The sequence below is a fragment of the Leucopleurus acutus genome (assembly GCF_964270905.1).
Source record: "Leucopleurus acutus genome assembly, chromosome: 19".
In the NCBI taxonomy this organism is placed as follows: Eukaryota; Metazoa; Chordata; class Mammalia; order Artiodactyla; family Delphinidae; genus Leucopleurus; species Leucopleurus acutus.
The window spans coordinates 48827290-48844729 of NC_139161.1; the positions used below are offsets into that span (position 1 = coordinate 48827290).

At 35.9% G+C, this 17440-nt stretch overlaps 1 protein-coding gene across 3 annotated transcripts; it reads right to left on the reverse strand.

The window, feature by feature from the left end:
* Positions 1–166: 166 nt before the first annotated feature.
* Positions 167–16789, reverse strand: SPATA22 (spermatogenesis associated 22; the record flags this gene model as incomplete). 3 transcript variants are annotated; one of them, XM_082860847.1, is made up of 8 exons in its annotated part: positions 167–358; positions 3193–3290; positions 5226–5355; positions 8062–8398; positions 12736–12831; positions 12971–13031; positions 14958–15038; positions 16747–16789. In XM_082860847.1, the coding sequence occupies 8 exons, from the start codon at positions 16787–16789 to the stop codon at positions 167–169; spliced, it is 1038 nt and encodes a 345-aa protein (XP_082716973.1). The 3 variants fall into 3 exon arrangements, with proteins under 3 accessions (XP_082716973.1, XP_082716972.1, XP_082716974.1); XM_082860846.1 differs by having other exon boundaries at positions 14910–15038; XM_082860848.1 differs by lacking the exon at positions 14958–15038.
* Positions 16790–17440: the final 651 nt, after the last annotated feature.

Here is a 17440-nt window from a genome sequence, read left to right on the forward strand (position 1 = left end):
TAACAGTAAAATTATTTTTCAAAAATTCTTTCCACATTAAAAGGATTTAAATATTTTAATTCAACAAGTGAAATACAGAAGAACAGTAGCCATAAAACCATGGAGATGGTAATTTAAACAAGAACAGAAAAATGCTTAATTTATACTATTTAAACTTCATCACTACTTAAATTTCACTCATTACTTTAGTATAATATCTCATTTCAGCATCTACAATTTTAACAAATGCTTGGAAAGTTTTTTGTTCAGAAACAGATGCTGGTCTGACAGAAACACATTTAAAAATATTCTTTTTCTGGTCATAGTTTCCAACACACCTATGAACTCGGCCTCTAATCAGTCTTGGAAGTTCACGATCCTGTTTTTAAAAAAATAAATATCAATAAAGTTATTTATTACTTCATTTGAATTTCAGTTTTTTAAATAATATGATCAACTAAATATGAATCACTCCAAAATGCTGTAATTCCCTTACCTCATTTAGGGCCCCACTGCAACAAGACCATAATAGTTAGTCGTAAATGGGTGCCCTGACACAGAAGACCTTCACTTGGGTAGGGCTTCTTACAAGCTAGTGAGCTGCTTCTTCTTAAAAGACTGAATAATTCCCAATATAATGGCACATGAATATTCACTTCTATTAGACTTCCAGAGTTCTACTTTCAGTAGATGACAGACCAGGTAGTTCAGACCAACTTTCCCACTGAAAACAACTAGAACACCTGGATAGAATATTTATTTAAAAATATCCTCATAGACACCAGAGAGATAAAAGGCAGTGAGGAGTTACAGAGACCCCATCTGAGAGAGGATAGGAGTTCAGAACGGGGCCTGATATTTGGGGATGCTTTACCCCCTGAGGTATCTGCTAATTACAGTCAAGGCAATTTGAGAGTCTTAAGAGACTTAGCAGAGCTTCTGACAGCTCATAGGGCTAGAGAAAAAATGGACTCCAGGGTCCCCCAAAGAAAAGAGATTCTGGTAACCACCCCGCCCCCACCCCAGGCTTAGGGTTGGGAGACTCAAAAGGGTTGTGCCCTAATGGGACTAGTAAGCCAGAAAAAGACCAGCCAGCTCCAAATCCTCTCAGTCATGAATAAATTATTCTGAGATTTCTTTCGCTAAACAGTCATAAAAAGCACTAACTATAAAGGAAAATGTTGATAATTGCTAAAGGACCATATTAAAGTGAAGATTTTCTTTTCCTCAGAAGCCACTCCTAAGCCTGAAAAAGCAAACCACAGAGTATGAGAAGATATTTGCAATGTACATAATAGAGAAAGAACTTGTACTCAGAATAGTTTTTTCAAAAACTCCTATAAATCAATAAGGAAAAAAAATAATTCAACAGAAAAAAATTAGAAGAAGCCTGAACAGATTTTTCAAAAGAAGATATCTAACTGGCCAGTAAACATCAAAAGTGCTGAACCTCATTAGTCACCAGGGAATTGGAGAGAAATGAGATAGCACTAAACTTACCCACTAGAATGGCTAAAATAAAAAACAATGACTACTAAATGTTGATAAGAATGCAGAGAAACTACAACTCTCCTATGCTAATTGTGAGTACGTAAACTGTTACAACCCTTTGGAAAATTCTTTGGCAATAACTACTGTATTAGAACATACAAATGCACTACAATTCAGGAATTTTACTTCTAGGTATATACCCAACAGAAAGGCATGCATGTGCACAACAAGAGACATATATAAGAATGTTCACAGAGTATTATTCATAATAAAAAAAAAACCAAGAAACAACCAAGATGCCCACCAACAGTAGAACAGAAAACTAAATTGTGATATATTCATACAAAAGAATATTGTACATAGAAATATAAATAAATGAACTTTAGCTACATGCAACAACACAGATGAATCTTACGTTGTGTTGAATGAAAGAAACCAGACATAAAACAAGACGTACCACGTGATACTATTTATATAAAATTCAAAAACAGGGAGAATTAATTTATGATATTAAAAGTCACAGTAGTGGTTACTTGTAGGCAGAAAACAAGAGGGAGTGAATGGGAAGAGGCACAAGGATGCTAGGGTGATAGCAATGTTCTATTTCTTAACCTTGGTAATGTTCACTTTGTGATACCTTCATAGAATTGTACAGTTATGATTTGTGCATTTTTCTGTATGTGTTATATTTTAATAAAAGTTTTTTTAAAACTTATCAGACTAAAGAAAAATAATAAGCTTTCAAGATATTAGAAAAATTAATAACATGACAGCTACTATTTCTTGATCATCTGCTATGTGTCAGATGCTATAATACATTCATATATTTTATTATCTAATCTCCAAAACAACCTTTCAAAGTAGGAATTAGTCTCCCCAATTTACAGATTAAAAAACTGATGCTCAAGAAGTTTAAGGAGCTCACTCAAGGTCATACAGCTAATAAATGGTGGAGTACAAATTGGACTCCAAGTGTGATTTCAGAATTAAGCCCAATTTCAGAATTAATGCCAAACTATTTTACAAAGTATGTAAGTCTTATAAAGTTTCCAGCCTCCTTTGTTACCAAGCTCTTCCCTACGTCCCAGCCCACTCTCTCTGCATTCCCCCAAGTTCATAACCACTACCCTTACCCCCATCACTTACTAACTCTACACTCCGGTAATTGTAAACTACTTGCAGTTTCCTGAACAATCCAGGCTCTATCTGAGCTTCATGTCTTTACACGTGCTGCTCCCTCACCTTAGACTGTGTTCCTCCAACCTCTTCCCCCACCTCCCAACACTTTGGCTTAATTCATTAGACCTTAAATATCTAAGACAAGACTACATTCTTCAAAAATCTTCCCCTGATCTGACCCATCCTCCCTATCTACTTCTATAGCACCCTGCACACACCACTTGTCATACCATTTATCATACCACAGTGTAACATTTATGTTTCCGTCTTTCTACCTGAGATTATAAACTCTTTGAGAGAAAGAGCCATTTACCACTTTTATTCCACTTTGTATCCCCTGCATCTAGCACAGCGCCTGGCATATAGCAGCCCTCCATTTTAGTTGAACAAATAAATAATTTTAAAATCATAATTAAAACCAAACAAAATGTTGAAAGTACCACTAAATCATTAACAGAATTTCTACTACAGTTGAATTATAGCCTGCATTTGTATGTTTTTGTTGGCATAGGCTTTGCAAAGAATACTTAAACAGATACTCACTATTTCATAAAATACACAAGGCAGAGTATTTTTCCCATCTCTCAGAAGAAAAGTCTTTGAACAATATGGGCCAGGTGTAACAGCTGAATCGAGAACAGCTAAGCAACATTGAAATAGAGGGGGAAAAAATCAGTGTTGGTAAAATGCAAATAAAGTTTAACAAAGAGAAGTTGATATTTAAATAGCTATTCCCACACCAACCTCTCATAGTTTTGTTTATACATTGATAAGAAAACATCTTAAGAGGGAAAGATATTTCTGAAACTTTTATTCTAAGGAAAGCAAAATTTCTGGCCCTCTCCAACCTAGGATCAGGTTATATGACAAAGTTTATACAACTGACAATAGCTGGCCATCTGAAGCTTTTTTCTTTGAATGTGTTTGATGGAGTGGTTAAATCCTCAGACCAGTCTACTACATTACAGTAAACAAAATACACAAGTATAACAAATAAACATCATGGTTTAATGAAAAAAAAGCATTGAATTAGAATCAGAAGTCATGCAATTGAGTCTCAGTTCTTCAACTTACTAAATCGAACAACTGTTTAACCTCTTTCAAATCTGTTTCATCTATAAAATTCAAATGATAATTCATGTTTATCTCAAGAAATTACTATCAAATGAGACCATTATTCATTCCTTTAATAACCATCTATTAGGTACTGATAGTGAACATTTGTTACTTTGAGGTCAGCCTCCATTTCCCCTAATAATACCCAGATTTTCCTTTAGGAAATCTCTCCTATGCCATTCTTAGCCATATGATTTGGATGGGATTTGTCCCCACCCCTAGACCCAGGAGTAACCTGAGACTGATGTAAGCCAGTCAATGTACCCCCTTCCTCAGCTACAGAGCTCAGGGTTGCAGTGATGGGCCTGTTGCCCAGACAGAAATGATGATATGCAAGGGGTCATTTGCTAGTTTCCGGGAAAGAGCAACCAGAAGAAACTATCAAAGAATGTGACTGTGGTATAAGGAAGAATGTGTGGTATAGAGAATTTTGATAATCTTCTTAATGTCATAAGGGAAGAGTCAGAAGCTGCTTGAGAGACCATAATTGGAGCCTCAGGATGAAGCCAACACTAACAGGATAGAAAGATGGCTAAATCTCAAAAACATAATGCTGGATGAAAATGTAAACTCTGTATTTTAAAACACATAAAACAGTAAATAAATATATATAAATTTATGAAATCAGATGTATAGAGTAAAATTATAAAAGCATGGAAAGGAAAGATACCATAGTGATTATCTCTAGAGAAGAAGAAAAATGGATAGCAGTTTTCAAAGATATCTATAACAATAGGTAGGTGGATATTTATTCTCTGTATTTTTCTGTATGTTTAAAATATTTCATAATTTAAATTAAATATTTTATTTAGCCTATGGAAATAAATATGTTTTGAATCTCTACTTCTTGTTTCTCTCTTCAGTCTAAGTAAAATTAAATTCCAGAAACATTTTACAAAACTCTCCTCCCTTTTAAATATTAATTTAGAAAACAGGCTAATTGTAGGGTGTTTACTCATATCAGTAAAGGATTCTTCACAAATGTTCTTTCAGAATATTTGATTTATAATTTAACTTATATACAAAATTACTACTGGATTTAGTGTAATATAGTAGAAAGAACACTCTGTTGAGAATAAGAAGACTTGGGGTCTAGATCCATTTCTGCTGCTAACTAGCATTATGATTTTTAGTCAAGTCTATTTTAATTATTTGCCCCACTTCCTCATCTACCTCAAGGGTTGGGTTAGATTACTTTTAAGAATCTTTCCATTTTTGACATTATGAATTAGAATTCTTCTACCATGAATAATCAAATACATCTAATGTCACACAAATCTATGACAGATACAGGAACTGAAGAAAATCCTAATAAACCGTAATCTCCTTTTTTTTTTTTTTTCCGTAATCTCCTTTTATAAAATGTTATTTTTCTTTAAGATCCCCTAGGTATTCCTATTAACATTCAAAATTATTGTCCAAATGGTATTACTGAAGTATTTTTGAAGTAGTATACCTACCTAATATTTCAAAAAGAAGTACAGTTTTCTGTGCATGTGCACACCAGTACTTCATGCTTTCAATAACTGCAGATATAATTCTTAAAGAATTCTCTTTCTCCTTAAGCTTTAACTGATACAATGATGCTTCCTTCTGAAAAAATGAAAACATGGCATTAGAAAAACCTGTCATTTTTTTCGTCATACTCATTCACTTTTCTATGTAAAGATTCTAGGTCCTTATAATAGGCAAATGTGTAAAATATGTTAAAAGACTATGTAAAATATGTAAAAGGAACTATTGACAATTTTAGTACAGTTACTCCCCTAAATTAAAGGCATCATTAGTACTTTATAAAGGAGGAGAAACTAGAATGCACTTGGAGAAAATTAATCAAGAAGAGGATTATTTTTTTTCTTTTTATCTCTGTTTTATATGGGCATTTATTCACTCATTCATTTGTCGATTCTTTGAATATTTTTAAAGCATCATGTGCCAATCCTGTGATAAACACAGGTGAGTAAAACACAATTCCTTTCCCTAACGTGCTCACACTGAGAGGGAACCCAGACACATTCATTCATTCATTCATTCCAAAAGTATTTATTGGCACCTACTATGTGCCAAACATAGCTAATGAGGAAACAGTACTGAACAAAACAGACAATCTATCTACCTTCAGAGACTGTACAGTCTAATAGGGGATTCAGAAAATAAATACAGAATGTCAGGAATTGCTATATCCTATGCATTAAAAAAAAATAAACAGGGTAAAAGGATAAAAAGAGACAGGGATTATTATTTTAAATAGGTTGTTGAGTGAGGACTGAGTGAACAGCAAGTGTAAAAACCTTGAGATGGGAATGTGTTTGGCATTTTTAAAGATCAACTAAAAGGGTGGAATGGCCAAGATGGCAGAGTAGGAAGACCCTGAGCCCACCTCCTCCCATGGGCACACCGAAATTACAACTATTTACAGAGCAATTATTGATGAGAAAAACCAGAAGACTAGCAGATAAGAAATTCTACAACTGAAGATATAAAGAAAGAACCACAACAAGACTGGTAGGAGGGAAGATACAAGGTATAGTCAAGACCCATACCCCCAGGGTGGGCAACCCACAAATGGGAGGTTAATTGCAATCACAGAGCACCAGGACCTGGCCTGCCCACCAGCCTGTTGGACCAGTACTGGCATGCCTCAGGCCAAGAAAGTAGGCAGGCCTACAAGAAAGAGGAAGGAAGGCAGGGAGGGAGGGAGGGAGGGAGGAAAAGAAAGCCTGATGACATAAGGTCATACAAAAATAAAAGTTGAACTAATTAACTAAAATTTTAAAAGATCAACTAAGAATACAGTGTGCTAAGATACTAATTTTGGGGGGAGGGGGCACCTTCCTTCATGAGGGCAGTGGCATATGCAGGAACACTTGATGGAACACTTTTTTCCAACTACAATTACCTTCCCTCCTCTTCCCATACCTAACGAAGATATGAATGCTTCCTGTTGAGGATTACTGCCATAATGAGCCACTGTTACTAAGGTGACTATCATATCATTCTTGTGTACAAGGAAACAAGGTTGAGAACCACTGTGGAACATGCAATATTAGTCAGATTTCCAGAAAAAAAAATTTACCCCAGATGGCTTATTGAAAAAACTGCTTACAGGTGTATGGGCAGAATAAACATAGGGTACTTAAGCACTCAAAGACTAACAACAATAAGAAACTTTACCACTCCTAGGCTGAAAGGACAGAGGAGGAAATAAAATTACCAAGCCTGTGAAATCTGGACTTACGGAGGGGCTACATCATGCAGGGACACAGCTACCACCTGAGACACAACACTTAAGTGGGTGGGGGGGATGGGACAACCCAACCTCTCTCTCTACCCTTTGATGTCCTGCCTGGGACTTCCACTCCCACTGGCTGACTCCTAACAGAAGCCAGCTAATGGATCCCAGAATGATGCACTATGTAGGACCATTCAGCCTTCCAGAACACAAACAAGGGCAGAGGATAAAGAATCTATTAGACCAGGTGGCGAGCAAGGGAAGATAGCAAACAGCCAGAACATATATGAAAGACATTTACAAAGAATGACTAGAATGAGAGGTGGAGAGAGGAAATAAGGCTGAGGCACAGGTATGGGGAAGAATATAAACCGAAGCAGAGTCATATTAGAGTGCGTTTAGAGAACTGTGAAGAGTCTGAAATGGCTGGAGCATTGAAGAATTAGTGAAATATGGAATACGAAGCTGTAAAAGTAAATAAGACCAGATTACAGAGCAGAAGTCAGCAAACTACGGCCTGCAGGCCAAATCTAATCTGCTGTGTTTTTTGGGTAAATTTTCATTGGAACTCAGCCACACCAATTAATTTATGAATTATCTATGGCTGCTTTTAAGGTACAACAGCAGAGTTGAGTGGTATAGTTGAATACTTGCAAGAGAGACAATATGGCCCATAAAGCCAAAAATATTTACTATCTAACCCTTTACAGAAAAAGTTTGCTGACCCCTATTAAAAAAAAAAAAAGAGTGGCATATGAAGAACTTGAAGAATTGCTGCAAGCAATGGATAAACTATCATCATCTCAATAATTAGCAAACAGTGAAATTCAGAACCTGGTAGGAAATTCTAAAGCAACTCTGAAAAGCAGCAGCCATTCACAACCTCTAAGAAAATATTTTGGACACTAACATATACCTACTCGAACAGAACTGGGTATTTGTGCTAATCAAGTAATGCATACCAGGGGAGTGATTTCAAATGCTCTTATCTCTGTAATTTTCTAAATACTTATCTCATTTTTTTAATGTAAATACAAAAATGCAAATAATATTTAAAAGTTTACCTTGAGGGTGTTTTCTTCTGGAAAACCATCCAACATTTTTTTCTTAAATTGATTTTGTTGAAAACTGGGCTTAAATGCCTGTAATGAACTGTTTTTGTCTAGACTTCTCATTGTGGAGCCAGATATTTTTGACGAATGTGTTTGTGTGAGTACTTCACTTTCTCTTTGGTGAGATAAGTTAGTAGATTCAGATACTCTTAAATGTTTCCATTGTTGAGCTCCCAAATTCACTGGACATGAATTTATTCCATTATTTGTCATTAGATTTGTTCTTTTGCACTGAGGCTTAAAATCATTTCTATCCCAAGTTTTTAAAGTGGTATTTTTGTTGCCGTCTCTGTAGCAGAAATAGTTTTGTTTTTTAAATTAGTATTAATTTTGTTTCTATATACTTTTTCTTAAGTGAAAGAAAATTATTAATGAAAATTTGCATTTACGTGGTAATTTGTGGTTTATAAACTACTTTGTAATTACTAAACAGTTAGAAATTCCAAATGCATCATCACAACAACCCTATATTATACCTCTCTTGGTGAGGAAACTGAGTCTTGAGGAGGAAGTAACTTGCCCAAAGTCATATAGCAAGTTACTGACAATCCAAAACCCAGAGAATCCTAGTCTCCCAACTCAAAGTCCAGTGCCATAGAGTATATTTCTAAATTATACAAGCCTTTATATGACAGTGGTTATGAACCCTCAGGGGCCACGGCAGTGAAAGCACCAAGTCCTAATCACCAGACCACCAGGGAACTCCCTGCTTCCTTTTTTATACATTTATTTTTAAATTTTCTACAAAGTAAAATTTTCAAAAGTTAAACTATTGCTCGTCAGTGATTTTAAATCACAAGGAAAATAGATATAGGCAGGGTAGACAGCTGTTTGATTAGAAATTTTGTACTTTTACTGTGTAGCTTAAAAACTCTACTTATGAATATGTTTCAGCATTTTACTAGCTACATTAACCTAAGTGAGCTGTACCAGTTCATCAGAACGTGATGTTAATGAGGCCAAAATCAAAAGTATAATTTCTGAGCAGGCTAGTTAAGAGTTCCACAGGGAAAAACTAGTCTAAGTCACAAATGCTTATTCCTGAATAATTTTCCTAAAAATACCACAAGTACCACAAGCGGGCAAACAATGCAACCCATACCTTGTTAGGGAAAATAATCCAAGAAAACGTTTAAGTTCCCTAGACCAGATTATATGGGACCTGAGGCTTATATAATTTAGGGAGCTTTCGTAAGTAAATTAGGTACAAAATTCAGTATGAAAATAATGAGAAAAGAAATCACCACAAATAATTTAAAATTATTTTAAGTTGATAAATACCACAAACATCCCAATATCCAGGAAAAACTTATTATCATTAAGTAACTGCCTAATACACCTCTATAAAATTTTTTCCTACATTAATCACCTCTTCATATGGCAACAATTTTATATTCAACAGAGAGAATAGAAACATAATTTTTTCCTTCCTCATGGCTGTGGAAATTACTTTTATTTTCATAGTTTAGGAAAGTTTCTTTTAGCTTTACAACTCCTTATCGGTAACAATGCATCTGCAACTTTCTCCAATGTTTTCGTTCAGGAGGTGCTCCTAGCCTGGGGAAATGCCTTGATATTTCTGTTTAAAAATTAATTAATTGATTAATGGCTATCTCTGGATCAGTGTGACTATGAATAACTTTCTTCCATTTACTTTTTTTTCTAGAATGATTATATTATTTTTATAATAAGAACAGTAGGCTATTATAGAAAAAAAATACTTTATCTTCCCTTAAAAGCAATTTATTGAGCTTTCCTGGTGGTGCAGTGGTTAAGAATCCACCTGCCAATGCAGGGGACACAGATTCAAGCCCTGGTCTGGGAAGATCCCACACACCATGGAGCAACTAAGCCCATACGCCACAACTACTGAGCCTGCGCTCTAGAGCCCGTGAGCCACAACTACTGAGTCCACGCATCACAACTACTGAAGTCCTCGTGCCTAGAGCCCGTGCTCCGCAACAAGAGAAGCCACTGCAATGAAAAGCCCACGCACCACAACCAAGAGTAGCCCCTGCTCCCCGCAACTAGACAAAGCCCACGCACAGCAACAAAGACCCAATGCAGCCAAAAATAAATAAATAAATTTATAAAAACCAATTTATTGATCTATCTAAACCTATTTGCCAGGTTGTGCCCAATTTCCAGTTTCTAAAGTCTTCACCTCTCCTCAACTGAGATTTCTTAACCATCAAGTGCAATCCCAATTTCTCTAAGACCAGTTATTTAATTATAGGAGCTTTAGTATGAAAGCTTGAAGATGTTAAATCAGTTCACCTTGCTTATTGTCTAGTATACTAATTCTGGTAAACTAAACCTATCTTGACAACTTGTCTAATAGCTTAATACCTATAAGAATAGGAGTCTACATTGCTCTTGCAAATTCCATGTTTCAAGAGATTCTAGACAAGGGTTATCAGGTAAAATACAGGATGCCCAGTTAAATTTGAATTTCAAATAAATAACAAATAAGATTTTAGTATAATTATGTCCCAAATATTACATGTGACATATACTAAAAAATTATTTGTCCGTTATCTGAAATTCAAATTTTACTGGGCATCCTATATTTTTATTTGCTAAATCTTGCAATGTTAGCCTAGATTCTAAACCTAAGCATAGAACCAGTTAAAAGATCTTCAGCAGATTACTAACTGCCTACTTGGGTTTTCAAATGTCTTCTGCTCCTGGATTTTCTGTTGTTATATTCCAACTGTCTGACAGATCATTTATTATTTTAAATTGGAATATCCAATACTGGCTGCCTATCCATATTACAATCCGTTACCTAATTCTCTAATGTCTATCAGAATGCATTTTCTCCTAGCACTTGCAGCTGGAACTATGCCTCCGAGGACCATCTCAAACCACTGAATAGGCCTAGTTTGAAGCAGTGGTACTGAAGAAAGAACTGACTGGTCCTGAGGAAACTAGCATGAGTAATAAAAACAATACTAAATTTTTAAAAATAAAAATACTGTTTTGTTGTATGAACCCCTTTATTAAAAGTTTCCCCCTTTTTAAAAAATATGGTATCTTCATCTACTAAAAGTGAAGGTTAGGGCTTCCCTGGTGGCGCAGTGGTTGCGAGTCCGCCTGCCAATGCAGGGGACGTAGGTTCGTGCCCCGTTCCGGGAAGATCCCACATGCCGCGGAGCGGCTGGGTCCGTGAGCCATGGCCGCTGAGCCTGCGCGTCCGGAGCCTGTGCTCCGCAACGGGAGAGGCCACAACAGTGAGAAGACCGCTTACCGCAAAAAAAAAAAAAAAAAAGTGAAGGTTATGTTAACTTCACAGGGTTGTTTTAAGGATCATTAAAATAACATAACAAAGCACTAACCAATGACTGATATATGATCTGGGGTTGGGGTTGTTTTCCAATACTTTGTTTCCAAAATTATTTCTTTCAGTAGTTTGCCACTTACCCAAAAATACTAAAGTCCAACCTAAAAAAAATAATCCATGTCCTTTATCTATTCATTTTTTTCGTATTATTTAGACATTAAACTTAAGATATTTCTGGCAATGACCCAAAAGTACCCTCACCATCTTTTTTTTTTTTTTTAAATAAATTTATTTGTTTTTGGCTGCGTTGGGTCTTCGTTGCTGTGCGCAGGCTTTCTCTAGTTGTGGTGAGCGGGGGCTACTCTTCGTTGCGGTGTGCGGGCCTCTCATTGTCGTGGCTTCTCTTGTTGCGGAGCACAGGCTCTGGGCGTGAGGGCTTCAGTAGTTGTGGCTCGCGGGCTCCTGAGCGCAGGCTCAGTAGTTGTGGCGCACGGGCTTAGTTGCTCCGCGGCATGTGGGATCCTCCCGGGCCAGGGCTTGAACCCGCATCTCCTAGCATTGACAGGCGGACTCTTAACCACTGCGCCACCAGGGAAGCCCTACCCTCACCATCTTAACATATGCTTATGATTTCATTCTCTGTCTTTCTTTCTTATTCCATCCTATTTACCTTGGAGCTGATTATCTTACTGGGGTAAGGCTCAGCATTCTATTTGGTTCTCAATACCTAAATATATCCGACATTTTTTTTTCATTTATTTTTTTTAACATCTTTATTGGAGTATAATTGCTTTACAATGGTGTGTTAGTTTCTGCTTTATAACAAAGTGAATCAGCTATACATATACATATATCCCCATATCTCCTCCCTCTTGTATCTCCCTCCCACCCTCCCTATCCCACCCCTCTAGGTGGTCACAAAGCACCGAACTGATATCCATGTGCTATGCGCCTGCTTCCTACTAGCTATCTATTTTACAGTTGGTAGTACACTTAGATACAGTTATTCTTGACTCTTTAACTATTGTCAATTAGATCATTAATAATCCACAGCAAAATCATAAATTCATGGTGATATTTACAAAAATTTCATTATAACATGAAGTATTCTTTGAAAATATAATCACTGCCAAATTTACCTATTTTTAAAGTTATATATGGCATGTTCTCTTCTTTTATAAAACACAGCTAATATCACTATAGTTAGTTATTAAGTATATAAATTTCCTAAATATAATTCTGTTTAAAAAAGGAAGAATAGATAGAGGAGGAGGGAAGGGACTAAAGGAGGAGATGGGAAGGAGAAGTATGAATAGAGTAAGAAAAATCATAAGTAGACTCACCTCCAACCACTCTTGCTTCTTTCAGCATTTAATTGAATAGATTTAGACACAGAATCTTGACTTCTCAGGGGATGAGAAACTGAATGTGGTATTTGCCTTTCAAGGAAATACGTCTTATTAACTATTAATAATTTGTTCCCCGATTGAGAAATATAAAAATATAAAATATATATAGAAGAATAACATCAGTCTGTAACAGACACATACATTCATTGGTATATATTTTTCCACATACCCTGTGTTCACTGTTTTCGTTAAAGGAGGCAGCTCTGGATTCATAGCTTCCCAGGCCCAATCTCAAAAGATACAAGTAATATAGGTAAGAGTAAGATAGGGAGCATTTTTTGAAATAATTCTTTCATATTTATTTAATATATGGGGGGAGGCAGTTGAAAGTTTGAAGGAGAAAAGGACTTGAATATATGGACATGTTCTTCAATAGTACTTTGTTGTGGAATTTGTCATAGGCTGCCTTATTAATTTTTTAGATGTCTTTCTTTCCCACTGTATTCTAAGCAAGGTAATAGTTTAATCTGTATCTCTTCCACAGTCAATCCTAGTATAGCACCTTGTATTTTGTAACATAAATTCAGTGTAATCAATGTTTCTTAATCCCAACCCACAGCAAGAAATACATCGAAACCCGGAATATATACAGGCATGGTGTGCATGTGTATGCGCGCACGTGTGTGTCTGAGGGAGAATATAACAATTTTACTATCAATTCTTATTCTTACTATATGATATACTGACACTTTCTATTCTATTCTTTTCTATTTTATTCTCTTCTATTTATTTTTTAAAAGGTTGGTTATTTCCTAACCTACTAATGGATCAAGAAAAAAAATTTGAAAAACACTGATCTAGTCCTATCTCTTGCCCAATATAAGAATCTTGTTATATCTCTGACAGATAGTAATCTTGGTCAGAGTTTGAAAAGTTCAGTACTTAGGAGAATGCACACTTCCCTATGGAACAACTCAAATTGTGATTTTTCAAGATCATCTATCATTCATGCTACTTATAAAAATATTTTAAATAGTAGAGAACTTTTTAAATGACAGAAGATGTCCACTTACGCATATCCATGTGAATTTTTAATTTTTTATCCATAAAAATGAGAATAATATGAAATTCATACTTCCAATTCCTCAAATGAAATGTGGAAGAAAACAAAATAACTATAGATGTAAAAGTAGATTAAGGTCTATGGTTGCACAAGGATTTTTAAATTCTAGTTGCATAAAATCCTATTAAAGATTTTTAAGTGTGCCCCCCAAAAATGTCAATGTATATAACCAGCATGTACCAAGTATATTTCAGACTGTCTGCCTGTCCATGCCTTCTTCCATAGAGAAGTAGAAAGTAAGCAAACATTAAGACCTTTCAGCACAAACCACCACAGCTAATTGTTTCAGATATGAGAGGCTAACCATAAAGATAAATTAGGATTTCAGTGACCTCATTTAATATGAGCTGAAGCAGAGGCTCTCTGTCTCTAGATTTTGAATCAAGAGAAACAGAGGGCAGCCAATGATGGACCCTGAGAACTAGAACTAAAAGGTTATGTTAACACCAAGCAAAAGCAATTTAGTTCACACGCCAGTCGAAGCTATAAGGAAGCCAATGGGATGAAAGAGTGAAAAGCCAATAAATGAAAAATGGCAAAAATTATGTAAGAAGAGAAAAAAGACTAGGGGCAAGCACTAGAAATTCCTGGGCTTCTACCCTTCCTAAGGTCTACTTTCTTCCATTTTTCCCGTGTTCCCATTCACACTTATCCTTGAGTTTCTCCATTCTTTATCACCAACTATCACCAAATTTTTATAACTCAAGGAACTTGAGTTTCTCCATTCTTTATCACCAAATGTTTAAGTCACAATATCTATACGTGTTTTGAAAGAGAAAAAAAACCTTTACAATATAGGTTACTACTTCATTAGAACAAAGGCTCCAGATTTAAGATACTCCATTTAAATGCTAAGACACTCTTGTAGACAAGGAAACTCAAACTACTATACTGGAATGTTCAGAAAGAACCAAGTAATCCCTATAATTGGAGAGTGGAAAGAAGAAAAAAATAAACTTTCTATTTCCATTATAATAAAATAGAAATGGTAATTTTCTATAATCCTATTTCTTATTTTCTGAAAATTTTCACCTTATTTTCTTACCTGTTGGTAGAGGAGGGAAATCATAACTGTCAGAAGCAGTACTGATACCTGGATCATTTTTAAGTGGATTGGATGTTAATGGCTGTCTATTCCTCTTTTTCTGATTGAACAGTGGTACAGGCAAACAGCCTAAATTGAATGTACCGATAAATAAGTACATAATAGGCAAATAGTCAGATCTAGTTATAGACTAATTACTAGTATATAATAATTCACGATTTGAATTTGTCTGCTTCTATACATTAATTTTATATTTATTACAGATACATTTCTATAGATTTGGAATTTTTTTACACTCTTTTTAAGATCCCGAATAGCCTTATTTGTCTAAAAACTCCTTTCTTGTTCTATGTTGACACTGCCTTAATTCCTCTTGTTTGGCAGTAATTCCCATCTCCTCCCTCATCCCCCTACCCTTTCCAAATCCACTTTTTGTTTTCCTTACTTCCCTCCTGTGCTTGCTTATCACCATATCAACTGGAGGGGCACTTCAAGTACAATAGAGGTAAGGGAGAACCAAAATTTGACCCATTTTGCTTTCCAAAACTCTAACCACTCTCTATGGTAGCATACCCTTTAAGGCCATGGTTCTCAAACTCTACTTTGACTAAGATTTATCTGTGGTTATGCTTAACATGCCAGTTTTTAGACCCCACCCTCATAGATTTTATTTCAATCGACTTGCTTTGGGAACCAAAACTCTGCAATTTCAACAAGAACTCCAGGCGTCTGTAATGCATATTTTCTGTGGATCATTTTGAGAATGCCTTAGAGTGATAGTAATAAATCCAAATGAGAATAAATACTACTCCAAACCCTCCAGTTGAGGGGCCTGGGATCTCAAGTCAGGTCAAAAGTCAGAACACTAAAACCAGAAGGGATCTCAGAGGAAAAAGAAAAAGCTTACACATTGCCACAGTGAAAGAACCTAGATAGGGCCCACACTTCCTAACTCTTAGTTCAGATATCTTGCCACTATACCATACTCTAGTTGGTCCATCAACACTTACACTTACATGAGCATATAGATTCTGGTAACTGTCTGATGAACAGCTGGGAAAATGATGTGGGCTCAGACTGTCTGCATTTGAATTACAACTTCAAAGCATGTTTCAATTAAAATTTAAAGTACAAACTACGGCTATTTCCTTAAACTCATTGTGCCAATATGGCATATAGTGAGAGGCAGAATAATATAGTGATTAAAAGAATGGAGTCTAGGTTCAAATCCTGGCTCTTCCACTTCATAAATTACTTATTTAACCTCTTTGTGCCTTTGTTTCTCATCTAGAAAACAGGGATGACAATAATAACTCTCTCAGAGTAAATAAATTAACATAAAATTAAATGCCCAGAATACAGTACACCCCCCATAAATAACAGCTATTATTATCTTCATTGTGCATTATCATCATTCCTTTGGTTCTCTTCATTCTTGCCCTCTGTTCTTATACTAACAAATTGGGAAAGCAGAAATGGCAGGGGAAGCTATTAGGGAAACAGAAGCACTTCTGAAAATATTTTAAATAGTCACAAATAAAAATTAAAATGTTATTAATTTCATGATTTTCAGCTTACAAAGCACAAAACAACTCAAGCACATGGGATTTGTAGAAAGAATACAAGAGTAAATCCAGGAAAGTCTGATTTTACTTCCACCTAAGCCACTAAGTGTTTCGTCTTAAGTTATTTTACTTCCTTCGACCTAAAAAGTAAAGAGGCTAGACTATATGTTCATTCTTTTTAAAAGTTCCTTCCAAAATGTTGCATCTATATACTATACAAGGTTTACATAGTATATACAAACTATAGAAATTTTTAAAATAAAAGTCAATACCTGCTGTATTTCGAGTTGAATTTTCATTTATGTTTCTCTTCATTTCCTTCGATATCAAAGTCTATAATTTTTTCTTTAGCGCTCCAACTTTACAACATGAAGTTGTTCGACTAAACCTTCAAAGAAAGAAATTTATACCTTGTATTGTATCAACATCAAAATCAAGTTCTCAGCCTAGTAATTACTGAAATTATGGTTTAAACCTATGGTTTCAAACCCGATAATGTAAACTCTCTGCCAGACTCTTTTGCTTTCTGAGTAAGAATTTACAGCATAACCCATTTTGCCAAATCTGTTTGAAATAAGACTAGTGTGGCTATAATCTTGCTTCCTAAACATATGTGGATTTTCACAGAGTCTACATAATTTATTTCAGAATCAAGGACCCACAGTGAGAATAATTCTGAACCAGCTCTACAAAGAGGGAGAGGGACTCCAACATTGGCAAACATACTTACAAGGCCAGGGAGGAAACATGCACAATTGAACTAGCCATGTGAGAACGTATTCTGTGTCTCACTTTTAAAACACTGTGCAGGGCTTCCCTGGGGGCGCAGTGGTTGAGAGTCCGCCTGCCGATGCAGGGGACGCGGGTTCGTGCCGCGGTCCGGGAGGATCCCACATGCCGCGGAGCGGCCGGAGCCTGTGCTCCGCAGCGGGAGGGGCCACGGCAGTGAGAGGCCCGCGTACAGCA